This window comes from Trichosurus vulpecula, chromosome 6 (assembly GCF_011100635.1).
Source record: "Trichosurus vulpecula isolate mTriVul1 chromosome 6, mTriVul1.pri, whole genome shotgun sequence".
Classification (NCBI taxonomy): Eukaryota; Metazoa; Chordata; class Mammalia; order Diprotodontia; family Phalangeridae; genus Trichosurus; species Trichosurus vulpecula.
Genome location: NC_050578.1, coordinates 258,399,724 through 258,414,675, shown reverse-complemented (window position 1 = coordinate 258,414,675; position 14,952 = coordinate 258,399,724). Strand labels below are relative to the sequence as shown.

General features: G+C 44.5%; 1 protein-coding gene across 3 annotated transcripts in view; it reads left to right on the top strand.

The window, feature by feature from the left end:
- Positions 1 to 14,952, top strand: part of CKAP5 (cytoskeleton associated protein 5) — an 88,191-nt gene that overhangs the window by 42,091 nt on the left and 31,148 nt on the right. For all 3 annotated transcript variants that reach the window (XM_036762593.1, XM_036762594.1, XM_036762595.1), the window contains exons 14-24: positions 924 to 1,106; positions 3,646 to 3,759; positions 4,026 to 4,136; positions 5,707 to 5,799; positions 7,475 to 7,660; positions 8,284 to 8,378; positions 8,889 to 8,946; positions 9,085 to 9,210; positions 11,675 to 11,814; positions 12,939 to 13,113; positions 13,480 to 13,593. In XM_036762593.1, the coding sequence (XP_036618488.1) occupies positions 924 to 1,106; positions 3,646 to 3,759; positions 4,026 to 4,136; positions 5,707 to 5,799; positions 7,475 to 7,660; positions 8,284 to 8,378; positions 8,889 to 8,946; positions 9,085 to 9,210; positions 11,675 to 11,814; positions 12,939 to 13,113; positions 13,480 to 13,593 (1,395 nt within the window). The remainder of the gene's footprint in view (positions 1 to 923; positions 1,107 to 3,645; positions 3,760 to 4,025; positions 4,137 to 5,706; positions 5,800 to 7,474; positions 7,661 to 8,283; positions 8,379 to 8,888; positions 8,947 to 9,084; positions 9,211 to 11,674; positions 11,815 to 12,938; positions 13,114 to 13,479; positions 13,594 to 14,952) is intronic.

Below are 14,952 nucleotides of genomic sequence, written 5' to 3'. Positions count from 1 at the left end.
TATGTACCTACTGTATGCATAGCCCCGAGGACAGGAAGACCACAATAAAAGCTCTCCTTGGCTCAGGGAGCTTCATTATACTGTGGGGAACATGTACACTAATTAGTTGTTATCAGATAAATACAGGGTAATTTATGGAGTTGCTGGCTGGGCATTAACAACTGGGGATTGAAGAGTAGCCTCAGAGGGCATCCTTTGAGTTGAGCCCCTGCTTTCTCTCTGCACCCCTGTAAGTCTCTTTCTCCCATTTGTAAGCTTCTCTCAGAACCTTTTGAGGAAGGGCCCAAAGCAGTCATTCTGTATTCTCTGAAGTTTAATACCAAGCCCCTGTAGGAACCTTCCCACCCCCTTTTCAATAGGTTGTCGCTTCCTCTATTAGAATCTAAGGCCCTTGGGAGCGGTAGCTTTTTCTTCCTTTTTTTTTTTAACTCCAAGTGCTTAGCACTTAGTACTTTATAAGTGTGTGTTAGCTTGACTCTAAGGATCTACGTGTTTCTAGAGCGAAAGGGAATGAGGCAGTGTGTTCACTTTTCCAATCTGGCTTGCCCTCTAAATACGATTCTTAGGTGGAGCTCTGTGTGGTAGCTATGGGCTGTAGAACCTGTATCTTCAGTAGACAGGAACGTAGCAGGTGATTTTTAATTTGTCGATTTTAACACCTTCTAGAACTTGACTGAGAAACATCTCCTAATACGTTGTCTTCCTTTAGTACAGGAGCTTGCAAGTGCATTATATACAAATTCAGTGCAGACTTGTTGATAGGCATCTGCCACTACCGAGGTGGTTTCAGTTTGAAAGGGAGCAATCTTCTCTTAGAATTCTTAAATAATCAGTGTTCAAAGCTGTCTTATCATATCACAAATTTCTACAGCTTATCTCCTAAAATTGAGTTTAATGACTTTGGTGTCAATATCACTGCCCAGATCAAAGAATGTTCAGAGAAGGTGGAGCTGGTGTACGGCAAAAAAGCAGGAGCCACAGCTGATAAAAGAGAGTCCAAGGCACTTCCCGGGAAGACTGTTGCTTCAGGAGCTGCAGGAGATAAGGATGTAAAAGATGCTACAGCACCCAAATCAGGGCCTGTGAAAAAGGCACCTGCTGCTAAGGTAAGTCAGCAAACAGAATGTCTTAAGAGCACTGAAACAGCTTTCTGCCATTCTTCTATTGGGGGACACTTTAATGGCAGGATGCTCTGTGGAATAGCGTGCTGTCTCAAAGTCAGGAGGACCTCTGACCTGTCTTGGCTGGATGAGCCTGAGCAGGCCATTAGAAGTCACAGGAAAGGGGCTGCCTTCCATTAGCAGAGTTTTCTCACCTGGGAGGGCATCACAGATCTAGGCCCTCTCCCTTGGGTATCAGTTCAGTTCCTTCATCCTAAATACATTGTCTCTAAAGAAGATGATGCCCACCACCAACAAATGTGGCTGTCAGCTTTGTTACCAAGGGCAAAAATCATCTATAGATCAGAAAGATGTCTAACAGTACCTCCTGATGTGTTGCTGCTGCAGACTATCTCACTTGGATCCCCACTCCTGTGATTCAAAACCAGACCCCATCTGGAGTGTTGTGTTCATTTCGGGGAGCCACAGCTGGAGAAGGACGTTGATAGGCCACAGAGGGTTCAGAGGAAGGTAGCCAGGAGAGCAGAAGTCCTCGGGGTAGGCTGAAAGAAACTAAGGATAGTAAACCTGGAAAAGAGAATACTGAGGGTGAGGGGCAGAGGGCGTAAGGGAGCTAAGAGGGCCCTGTTCAAGATTTGGGGGGCTGTCATGTGGAATTGGAGTTCGACCCATTCTGTCAGGCCCCAAGGGAAAGAACTGGGATCAACAGTGGGAAGTTACATGAAGGCAGAATTAGGACTAATGTTGGGGAAAACTCGATAACAATTAGAGCTGTGCGAAAGCGGAGTGTGAAGTTCCTTGAGAGGCAGTGGCTTCAGCCGAGTGAGGTGGAAGTGAGTTGAGCAAGGGGGAAAGGCATGTTTGGGAGGCTTGAGGAGAAAAGAGAAGGTTGGGAATAATGTCTCTGAAGAATGAGGGAGTTAGGAATAGAAGAACTGCCCTGGGCCCGAGTGAGGTTGGGAATACCATGAATTCATAAAATACCCATTTGAGCATGATCGTTAGACTGCTCCCAGGCTCTGTTCAGCAGCCTGTGAATAGGGTGGAAGAGTCGGGTAGTGTGAGGCTAAGAGATTGAAGACTTAGAATGGCAACCTATAGGATCCAGATTGGAAACAGGAAAGTGGAACCAGAGCAGACCTAGTGCCCCGAGAAAGGACTGAGGTGGGAGGGGCGGGATCCAGGCTGGGGCGGGTAGAATGGGTAGTAGAATTCACAGAAGCAGAGGTGATGGGGTGATGGAAGCCTACAGAGACTGTCGGACGTGTTGTCTTAGAGAATTCCCTGGGGAATGCAAAGGTTAGGCGGTTTACCCAGAGTCACTCACACAGACATTCTGTGTCAGAAGCCTCCGTGACCCCCCTATGGGGTACACTGCCATTGGGGAACCTCCCCTGCTGAAGTCTGAGCAGCATCTCGCGCCTTTCAGAACTGCGTTGTATTGGCGCCGCCTTCAGCCAGCTCCTTCCCAGAGTGGAGATGAGCCATCAAAGCATGTTGCCATTTTAGTTGATCTTGAAATGGTCTTTCCAAAATTAGTCCCACCCGTTATTTCCACAAGTGGACTGTGGACAGATAACCTTTCTATAAATGTCAGCCTCTCAGGCCTGTGTCTTCATAGTCATCTTTGATGACTTTTTCTTTACTCCATCTCTCCAGTGAGAAATTAATCCTGAATTTTCTCTTCTCATCTAAGCTGTTGTAGCCACTTTGTTACTGGTCTTCCTAGAAGTCTGTCCCTTCTCCAGTCCATCTTCCAAGTTATCTTCCTAAGGCATTGCTATAATCATGTCATTCCTTCCTCAAAAGTTTTTGAGTAGTAGCTGATCACCTGCCAAAGTATCAGTTTTGGTATTTAAGACCCTTACTATCCATCCCCTATTCTCATGCTGCTCTCTTCATCTACCTTTGTTCACACCATCCCCAAGCCTAAAATTACCTCATTTTCTTCCTTTCTTACTCTCAATCTCTGTGTCCTTGTCTTTCCAAAGCCCAGCTCTGATGCTTCTTCTAGGAAGCTTTCTCTGATACCTTCCTCCCATTCTAGATGAAAGTGTTCTCCCACAGATTTTGCCAGGACCTCTGCCTTTATAGTTCATGTTGCTTTAAATATCAAGGCCATCTGTATACTTGTTTTTTCCATCTTCCTCCTGATCCCCTTTTCCCCCAAATTTGCTCTTCAGATCCCTGAGAGTAGAACTGGTAGCCTGTCTTTGTAAGCTAAGCACTTAGTTTAGTGTCCTACCCATAGCTTGTGACTAATTAATGTTGGCTTGAATTGAATATCTGTTTTCCACAAGTGGACTGTGGACAGATAACCTTTCTGCATTTTTAGCATGTTGACTTAATGATAATGACTACATTTGGAGATTCATCAAAATGGAGTGGATTTTCTTGGTGAATATATTTATCTTTAAAGTAGGAGGACGTGACCAATGAGTCACATTGAACTGTGGGTCTAAATTTTGACTGTAAACAATGAAAGTTCTGAATCCTGTGGCTAATTGCTTTTCCCTTTTTTTAGGCTACTGGACCACCTAAGAAGGGAAAACCATGTGCATCTGGAGCTGCAGGGGGTGCTGGATCTAAGAACAAGAAAGGCTCAGATGTCAAAGAGATCGTGGAGCCTGAGCTTTCGGTACGGATTGCCCCTGTGCCCCTCAGACAGGGAGGGGCTCAGAGAATTGAGACTTCAGAATGGTGCTGAGGTCTTTCTTCCTTTGGTTCATGGATCCTGCATCCTTTGGCTCATTGGGAATGGGTCAGTGACTGCAATCCAACAGGAGCCCAGCTCACTAGAGCCCATGTGACCCCTATGCTGTTTGGGATTGCCTGGGCTGCCCTGGCTCACTCCATTGGTTGCCTTTGGTACCTCCTAATTCCATTGGGTTTGGTGTCTTTCAGGTAGAAGTATGCGAGGAGAAAGCTTCAGCTGTCCTTCCGCCTACCTGCCTCCAGCTGCTTGATAGTGGTAACTGGAAGGAACGCCTGGCTTGCATGGAGGAATTCCAGAAGGTGAGTAGGGAGAAGTAATTGTGAACAAATTAGCCTTGCTGGCAGAGGCAGCGCCAACACCTTGGGGCCCTCAGGTGCCAGCATGGGCTTCGTTTTACAGCTGCTCGGTGTCTCGAGGCTGCTGCCTTCTGCTTCCTGGGTGTTAGAGCTGTCAGGTGCACTCTGACCTGCCGGCCTTTTCATCAAAGTGAACTTCTGCCTTCATCCTCACATCCTACCGGCCCTTTGACCCCCTCTCAGATGCCCAGTCATTCAGTTGAAGTGAACAAACTGTCTTCTGATCATTTTTATCCTATTTTTATTGATTCCATTTGTTTGTGCATCACATTCATTTCCTAATCTGTCCCTCCCCCTGCCACCCACAGAGCCATCCTTCCTAACAGATTTTTTTTTCAAAAACAACGAAAAAAAGCAGCTCAGCAAAACTGTCTGTGGCCACGTGTGCAATGTTGTACACCCCTAGCTCTCCACGTCTGCACTGAAGATGGAAGAGAGAGAGATTCGGGGGCCCAGCTCGGTGGTTCTAATTACACAGCAGGACATTGGGGTTTGAGACTTTTGCTGTGTTTGCTCTTTTCCATTTACATTTTTGTAGTCATCATGTGTTCACTTTCCTGATTGCTTGCTTTACTCTACAGTAGTTGATAGGCAATTTCCCTTGCTTTTCCGAATTCATACTCATTATTTCTTATGACACAGTGATATTCCACCATATTCATTTGTGTAGCTATTCTCTGGTTCATGGGCATCTTCTTTATTACCCATTCTTTGCTACCGCACAGAGTGCTGCTGTGAACCTTGTGGTGTGTGTGGGACCTTGTTTTCTGTCTTTTTTGTTTATATATCAGCAGAGTGCTCTCTGGGTCACAGGCTATGGATATTTCTGCCACTTTTTAAAAGCTCGTTAATGGTAAATTGCTTTTCAGAATGATTAGGTCATTTCTCAGCTCCACCAGCAGTTAAGATGCCTGGCTTCTTGTGCCCCACTGGTGTCAACTATGCTCATGTTGACTAATATTGCTGTGTATAAGGCAAAAACCTCTGAGTTGTTTCAATTTGTATTTTGCTTAATAGTTATGCATTTGAGCAGTCTTTCCTAGGATTGTTCATTTTTAATTCTTTTGAGAACTGTGTAAACAAACTTTCCCTCCCTTTTCCTGTTTCCCTTTTTTTTGGGGGTGTCATTCTGATTTATTGAAAGAGTAGAAAATTTTGAAAGAGATTCTAAAATAATGGAAGGTTTCCTCATTTTAGGGAAGGGATATAGTTTAGCTAACTTTATTATTTACTAAATTAAGTAGCTACCACATCTTAAAGTAACATGAATGAGGTGGAAAGAACACTAGATTTTAGGAGTCTTAGAAAAATGACACTCATCCTCTGGGCCTCGGTTCATTTGCAAAATATAATGTCTACCCTCCCTATTTCATGAAGTTTACATCGAGTATCCTAAGACTGCATGGCCTAATGCTTTGTGGAAAGCTTTTTAAAGCTGAAAAGTCTAATTTCTCATGGCTAATTGCTATTTTCTGACCCTTTTGGTTTTTTGTTTTGTTTTTCAACTTTTAAGGCTGTAGAACTAATGGACCGAAGTGAAATGCCATGTCAGGCATTGGTGAGGATGCTGGCTAAGAAGCCAGGATGGAAGGAAACCAACTTTCAGGTATCTTGCATTTTTCCTTTTTTCAATGGAGAATAGCATGTTTTCATCCGTGTAGCTCTCCTCGCCTGTTACTATGTAGCAAAGGACAGCTGCACTTCCTCTTTCCACTTCTTCCCTTGCTAAGTAGTCATCTCAGGCTCTACTTTCCATCAGTCAGCAGCAGTGTTTCATCTTCACTTTGAAATGTGGAGTGGGGATGGTGTTCTATTGGTTCCCACTCTCAAGAGATAGATTTTGGTTCGGTGTGATCTGCTGACCTCAGGTGGGTATAAAGAAGATGAGAATTTCTTTACTTTGTTAAAGTAAACCAGTGAGAGAAAGTTGGGTAGTATCCAGTTTGTATCACAAATGTTTGTAAGTTACTTGTTAGGGAATTTGAAACACATTTTCCCATAGAAAGTGTTAAGATTGATAAGCACATGCCATAATAAAAACATTTAATACATAATGTGGCAAAAATACAGTACTAGCAGTGCTAATGTTGACTCCTCTCTAAGTCTTAGGTGCAGGGAGCCTTGTCATCCAGGGCCATCTCACCCCCTCCACACACATTCTTTTATTTTACTCCACCTCCTTCTGCCCCTTTCCAGGCCTCCAAGTGCCTTCAGGCTTTCCCCAACTGCCCTCAGCAGTCCCCTCCCCAAGCCTGCTTTGTTTTCTGAAAAGGTGACCTTCCCCACCCTGTCATCCAGACTCCCATTCCATCATCTCTGTCAGCATTAACTTGGTGTTAGGAAGACAGTTGGAGTGATTCACATAGGAACTCATTTGCCAGGAACAGAGTTCTTTAGCCCCCTCTGAGGGAGCTGCATTTTTATGCTTATTAACTTAAATAGGACTCTAATGATCGGAATGTCAAGTTGTATAAACTTCTAAAATGTAGCTGATGTGAGGAAAGATTTTCTGATGGTGGGAATACCATTTAGTCTGTCTCCAGTTCAGCTTAACAAATTGTCTTCTTTTCAGGTTCTTGTCTTCTCTTCGCTTCAAGGCCCTCCTCCTACCCGAGGCCTTTTCTGAACACCCCACCCCATGTACCAGCTAGTGCTCTCCTTAGCCCCTACAATTTTACTTTGTATTTACTTTTCTGTGTATGTGTTGTTTATGTCACTTCTTCCCTCTACCCCACTTCTCCGCAGTCCCCCTAAACTCCATGATGTCAGGGACTGTTTACTTTATGTCCCTGTCTTCTACTACCCTTTCTTATAAATGCTTATAGAGTTGAATTCAGCAATTCTGAAATCAGTATCTGAAAGGTTCCTACTTTTTCACAGTGGCTTCCATTGTAGTCTCCCTACTTATATATACTCGCATATACTCCTAGTATATTATGTTTACCTAATATAGTATATATACTCCTCGTAAGAGGAGTAGGGCCAGTCGTGCGGCCATTGAATGCTTAGGGAGTGCGTGCACTGCTAAGTCTGAGAACACACATTTTAATTTAGAAACTGTGGGAGATATTACAGATTGATATCGTGAGGTGCTTGGGCCTTTCTTTCTCTTTATTCTCAAATAGGGTTACCGTTTGTAACCCCCTTGTCCACCACTAAGGCTCCTCTCGCCGGTAGAACCCTGCGCTTCTGATCTGGCCTTGGTCTCGTCCGTTGCGCGTTGATCTGCACAGCCCAAAGATCCTGTGGCTCAGCTTTGCCTCCTTGGTGTTTCCCTTCAGGTGATGCAGATGAAGCTTCACGTTGTTGCTCTGGTTGCTCAGAAGGGACATTTTTCCAAAACTTCAGCTCAGGTTGTCCTGGATGGTCTTGTGGATAAAATTGGAGATGTGAAATGTGGCAGCAGTGCAAAGGAGGCTCTGACGTCGATTGCAGAAGCGTGTCTGCTCCCGTGGACAGCCGAGCAGGTCCGTGACGCTGGCTTCTTTCCCTCGGTTTCGTTCATCATTTTCACTGATGAAGTTCTAAGTCTTTCCCGTCTCTCTCAAAACCTATCTCAGTGCTACAGAATTTTTTGGCCTCAGAAGAGAATGATATTACCCATCTGGGGTTACCTGGCTTATTCTGTGACCTTGAGAAAGTTCCTGAGGGAGTCACTGATACAGTCACTGAGAGTGCACGGATATGGGCAAGGGGAGTGTCTTCTCTGCTCTCAGGATTCCCCTCTAGCCTCAGCATGAGGCAAGGAGTATAGTTTGAAGAGCTCAGATTTGGATGTAGAGATGCAAGACTTCAGCATGGGCTTTCTCTGGCTCACTAGCTGAGTGTCTGGGGCTCAGCTCACCTTGTGGGGAAGATAGGAGGGTGGAGCTAAATGATTGTCAGCATTCTCTCAAGATCTAAATCTCTGCCCCTTTTCAATTCCAGTGTGGAGGAAGAGAGTATTGGGGCCTCCAGCAGTGAATCTGTGATAAAGAGGAATAGGAATCTGTTGCATGTAACTCCTTTTACTTTAATCATCACCTGGTGTATATTCTTTGCTTGTGATGCTTCTATAGTAGAGAGAAAAATAGAGATTTCTGTTTTTCAGGTCATGTCAATGGCTTTCTCACAGAAAAATCCCAAAAACCAGTCAGAAACTTTAAACTGGCTATCCAATGCAATAAAGGAATTTGGTTTTTCTGGGTAAGTCTCAGAAGATAAGTAAACTGGAAGCTAGTAAGTTTTTTTTCCCCCTATCTTATTATTATTGCCTATGACTGAATATTTGTATGTAGCAACCCTGCTCACCAGAACAAAACAGATCTCTCTGAATTAAAAAAGCACATCCTTACATCTTTCCCTTGAATTTGAATATGAACTGCTAGGGCTCACTAGGTCTTGACAGTACAGTAACCCTATCATTTCCCTATATCTCGTGTCTTCCCCATGTGGGGTAGAGTGTTAAATGTCCACAGGAATGTCTAAACTCCTGAGCAGCAATCTCTCACTCTGCTTCCCTCTCCATCTCTCTCTCTCTCTCTCTCTCTCTCTCTCTCTCTCTCTCTGGTCTGTCTGATGCAAGTTTGTGAATGTGTTCATTTGAGTTGTCTGTTTCCTCTCTTTTTTATAGCTATAGTGGTAGAATAGACAATGACCTTCTGTTCTCATAAAATCTCACGGGTTATTTTGAACATTTACTATTCTCTTTTCTAGGTTAAATGTCAAAGCTTTCATTAGCAATGTGAAAACAGCTCTTGCTGCTACAAATCCAGTGAGTACCTAACAGAACATGGCAGTGGTGCAGGTGGACTCCTGGTATCTATTCTGCATTTTTTATTTATGCGTGCGTGTGCACGCACACACCCACCCCAGCCACCCCTACATACTTCCTTTCTGCCTTGCCTTTCAGGCTGTGAGGACCTCTGCCATCACCCTGCTCGGGGTAATGTATCTGTATGTGGGCCCTTCTTTGCGAATGTTCTTTGAGGATGAGAAAACAGCCCTCCTCTCCCAGATAGATGCAGAGTTTGAAAAGGTAAGAATTCCACGAGCTGTACGTATCTCCACCTTATGGGCTTAGAAATGTTTTAGAGTTACTAGCTTTAATAGTAATGTGTCTTAATTAAAGTTGCTTAGTATTAGCCAGCGTCTCTGTATATCAGATTGTAGGGATTAAAGAAGTAACTGAAAAATGAGATCACTGCAGAACATAAAGATCATAGCTGATGGCTTGGAATAGCAGTGTCCCTTCCCCAGTACAATAGTCTGTCCACTTCCCTGTTTTAAAACAGATTAAAACGTCTGTGTGGCTATTGAAGTTTTACATATGCACCGTTCCTTCATTTCTCCAGTTCTCTGCCGTCAGGTGCTTTGCCTGAATTCAGTTTGTTTTTTCTCTGCCTGCACAGGGGCCCATTCCGTCTCATCTTCGCCAGGAGATTGGCCCCTCGATCTTGCCCATTCCCACTGGTCTTCAATCCCTGTCTGTCTCTTGATTGCTCCCCTTCTGCCTGCAAACACACCTGTGGCTCCCTCATCCTTAAAAAGTCCTCACGTGATCCTCCTGTCCCTCTTAACTGTTGTCCGGCAGCTGTCCTGTCCATCACGGCCACTTCTGCTTCCTTCCCTTTCACTCCCTTCTTAACGTTCTGCAGCCTCATCAGTCAGCTGACTTGGCTGTCTCCAAAGTGACAGACAATCTCTTAATGCCTTTTTTTCAGTCTTCATCTTCGTGACCTTCCTGTAGCCTTTTAATAATAATAAAGTAGTGATAATCATAATAGCAGCTAGCATTTTTATGTAGCTCCTACCACGGGCCAGGCACTTTGCTAAGCACCTTTACAATTATTGTGTCATTTAATCGTCACAACGACCCTGGGAGGGGGTGCTGTTATTATCCTCATTTTATAGTTGAGGAAACTGAAGCAACAGGTTAAGTGAATTGCCCAAGGCCACACATCCGGTAAGTGTCCAAGGCTGGATTTGAACTTGGGTCTTAACTCCAAGCCCAGCACGCTAGCCACTGCACTACTACCTGTCTTACGGAATAGAATCAGAATTTGGAAGCTGGGAGAGACCATCATTTCTTTTCCTTTAATTTGCAAAGGATTGAGTTGTTCAAGAGAAGAGGACAAGAATTTTGTCATCCTGGCTTCCCACCTCGTATCCTTAAGGTGTGCCAGGCATGGTGCTAAGCAGTGGGGATACAGAGAGAAGCAGAAACAGGAACTCATAGTCTAACGAGAGAAACAACATAACGACTGTACAGATGAGATCGATACAGGATAAACTGGAGCTGATCCTACAAGAACAACACTGAGATTAAGGAGCACTGAGAAAGGCTGATTGCAGGATGTGGGGCTTTACTTGAGACTTACAGGGAGCCAGAGAAGAGGCAGGAGAGAGCTCTAGGAATGGGCGGTGGCCGGTCAAACTGCCTGGTATTGAGAGGTTGAGTATCTTGTGCTAGCAACACCCAGGAGGCCGGTATCATTGAATTACAGAGTGTGTAAGAGGGAATAAGGTGTAAAAAGACTGGAAAGTTAGGGAGAGGCCAGGCTGTGAGGGACTTTCAAAGCCAAAGAGAGGATTCTGCATTTGATCCTGGGGGTCATACCAACCCAGTGGAGTTGATTAAATGAGGGAGAAGAGGGTGACATGACTCAGATCTGGCCTTTAGGAAGATGACATTGACAGCTGAGTGTAGGTTGGACTGGACCATAGGGAGACCAACCACCAGGCTGTTAGAGTAGTCTAGGCACGAGCTAATGGGGAAGGTATGGAAGAACAGCAAGAGGCATGGCACATACAAAAGATTTTATAAAACTAGAAATGACAGGACAGCAACTGATTGGCTATTGTGAGTGAGAGTGAGTTGAGGATGACGCTTCGAGCTTGGGAAGATGGTGGTGCCCTTAATGGTAATAGGCAAGTTAAGAAGAGAGGAGGGTTTTAGAGAAAAGATAACAAACTCTGTTTTGGACATACTGAGTTTCCGATGTCTCTGAACCATCAAGTTTGAGATGTCCAGTAGGCAGTTGGAAATATAAGAGGCCAAGAGAAAGATGAGGGATGAATAAATTGATCTGAGAATCATCTATACAGAGATGTTAACTTAATTCATAGGAGTGGATGAGATCACACGTAGTGAAGAGGGAGAAGAGAGTCTAGGACAGCCTTTCAGGACAACCCATGGTTATCAGGCATGAGGAGAAAGGAGTACATGAAACCCTCAGGAGAAGAGGCTGATAGGCAGCACAGTGGAGAGAGCGCTGGTCCTGAAGCTGGAAGACTTGAATTCAAATCTGGCCTCAGACACTAACTACATGACCCTGGGCTGGTCACTTAACCTGTTTGTCTCCGTATCCTCATCTGTGAAATGAGTGAAAATAATGCATCTCCTGTCCAGGATTGTTATGAGATGATATCTGCACGCTGCCCAGTATACAATAGGTGCTATATAAATGCCAACTGTCATTATTTACTCATTTGTGTTGCAGATGCAGGGACAAACTCCTCCTGCCCCAACAAGAGGAGCTACTAAGAACACCGGAGGTGGAGCAGATGAGGGAGAAGACGGCGATGAGCCGGAGGAAGTGGGCAGTGATGTCGTAGATCTCTTGCCAAGGGTAGAAATCAGGTACGTTTTGGTGTCAGAAATGCTACTGGGCAGAGGAGCCACCAGGCAGATTCCCCTCTTGCTCTCCACTGGTTTGATGCCTTCTACTTCTTCCAACTCCTAAAAAGAAGTTTGGCCAAACAGCTGACCGCCTTTCCCCCGGAGGAACAACCAAAAGCTAGGGTTCAGACTGCTTGGACTTGCCCTGAGTGCCAAGGCGTTAACTGGCTTCCTGACTAAGCAGAATGGGACCCTTTCAGCTGTCACGTTTGTACACTACTTTATCCGACACACTTTTGTGTGTAAATAACTGATCTCTCTTGTCTTCCTGTACGTAACGGCATCAGGCCCAAGCTTGCCTGCTGCTCCAGGAGGCTCAGGAGCTGATGTAGTTTATGGAGGGCTCTGCATGGCAGCATCTGACTGGAGAGAGTTTCAGGCAGTCCGCTTAAAGTCTCAGGGTGGTAGGGAAGGAGGACAAAGTTGTCCTGGAGCTCTTAGGCTTCTTTGTAAGGACAGTGAAAGAGGAGAAACTGCATGCAAGCTTGGAGGCCCCCAGCAGTTCTTCCAGATAGAAGATGCAGTGAACACCTGGGTGCCTCTAGCCAGCTCTTTAGCCTCCCCAGCAAATCCTAGAGCTGCTAGGGTTCTAGCATCCCAAGGAAGAGAAGGTCAGAGCCTTCCAGAATAAGGAGGAGGGGGACCCCACTGAAGGGTCCTGAAGTATGAAACAGAAGACAACATGACCTAGGAACTGAAGGTGCACCAGAAGACTGAGGGAGCTGTACCTCAACCCCAAGGCTTCCAAGGAGACATCTGCAGCAGGCCCAGGAGAGGAATAGGTGACAAGCCAGAACAGCATCCATTACCTAGGGTGAATCGTACCAAGAGATGCCACATGGCCTAGCCTAAAGGCATCTAGTGATCTATAACTGGGGTAAAAGGGGAGGGGTGGCTGGATCTCTAGAAACCCTAGATGCATTATTTTTTGCACCATAACTTGGGTAAACCAATATCCCCAAGACTGAAGGAAAAGTGGTACCAAGCCAGGAACCACTTTCTAAACTCTGATAGTGGCATTTCTCTGGTCATCATCTCACTAAAGATTTTAATTTAAGAGGTGAATTTTTGCTTTTCTTTCTCAGTGATAAAATCACTTTGGAGCTGGTATCTAAGATTGGGGATAAGAATTGGAAAATTCGGAAAGAAGGCTTGGATGAAGTGTCCAGTATCATTAATGAAGCAAAGTTCATACAGCCTAACATTGGTGAACTTCCAGCTGCCTTGAAGGGTCGACTCAATGATTCAAATAAAATCTTGGTATGTCATGGATTCTTCTGTTTTCTGGGTTATATTTCCATTGCTACCTACTCACCCCCAAGTGCTTGTATAAGTGGTGTGTAATGAGTTACTTAACCCTTAATTTCTTACTGTTGTGTAACTGTACCTTTTATGCATTAAACAAGTTTCTAAAAGACCCTGTCTAAATTAAAATTGTGTGTTAATTCAGTTTAAGTCAGCATAAAACTGAATTGAGAAAGAGATGAGTCTCACTGCCAATGGATGGAATCCATCCATTCTAATGGCCATATAGAAGAATCCACTTTACTGCCTTAGTTGTTGTCGAAGGGCCTTGACTGTGGTTCACCCAGAGACTGGATGTCAACAAGTGTTCTTCCTGTCTAGGTACAGCAAACATTGAACATCCTGCAGCAGTTGGCAGTAGCCATGGGCCCAAATGTCAGGCAGCATGTGAAGAACTTGGGGATCCCGATCATCACAGTTCTTGGAGACAGTAAGGTAAATTCATGCTTCGCCAGCAGTATTGTGGGGAGCGCACTTACTACCACATATGCTGCCCACATTCTTTAGAATTTATGCCAAGTATATGTGAACTTTGAATGTTAAAGGAAAAGAATACGTTCTTGCCTCTAAGGCACTATTAAGCTTCCCAGGAATAAAATGTTTTATTGCTTGATAAAATAACAGTGTGAAAAGTGAAGGTTTCTCCACCTTTGTAGTGTATTTTTAGTTTTTATTCTGATTTTCACTTCCCCACAACACATACATAGTTTCATAATTCCTAAGGAAATGAGTGCCTTATTGGAGTATTTATGGTTGAACTCAAGAGTGCATTTTGAAGTTCGAATCAGGTTTTCATCTTGGCTTCTCAGTTCTTTTTAATCTGTTCAGTCCCCATGACTTCTTCTACACCACCTTAGCTCTACAGAGAGATTGTAATACCTTTGATCTTGCTACCACCAATAAGTGGTGTGTTTTCTTGTTAGTGAACTCTGAAATTACTTTATCATAATCTTTTATCAATCTGTCTTTCCCTGTGCCTCTTAACTGTCTAACCCTGTTCTTCAACTTCACTGCAACTTCTGTTCCTGCCACCTTCTGTTCTTTTCTAGGCCATCACCCCTGCCTACAAGGGCTCTCCTCTCCTTTCTTCTTTATCTTCCTTATCAGCCCCTTGACTGTTCCAAACATTGTCACCTCACTTCAGTCTCCCATAGCATCTCCTCCTCCTACCTTGGTCTTATGGTTCACCAAAAAAATAATTGAGACTGTTTGCTAAGAACTTTTCTTTCCTCCCCTTCCATCATCTCACATCATCCAGACTTTTACCTCACTCTCTCCTCTTTTACCCGAGTCTTAAGTGACAAAGTAGTCCTCATTGATCACATCCTTCCTCCTTATTCCGCCAGTAAAATCTCTAGTTACCCTCCGAACTCTCTCTTAACTTCATTCTCTTCCCCCTCCACTGGGTCCTTCCCCACGCCTACAAACATCTTCAAACAATCCTTATTTGACCCTACCGTCCCACCTGGTTGTTGTCCTATATCTTCTCCTTTTCTGGCTAAACTCCTTGAGAAGTCCATCTCCACTTCCTCTCCTCACGCTTTCTTCTAACCCTTCGGCGCACAGCCTGACTTCCGACCTCTTCCTCAACTGAAATGGCCCTCTCCACATTTATTAAGTGATCTTTTAGTTGCCAAATATATTGGCTTCTTCTCAATCCCGATGCTCCTTTACTTTTCTGCTGCATTTGATCACCTTTTTTCCCTGAGTACTTGCCCCTGTCTAAGGTTTCGTGGCACTTCTCTCTTCTGGTGTGAACATTCTTGGCTCTTTGTCCACATCTTACCCATCCAT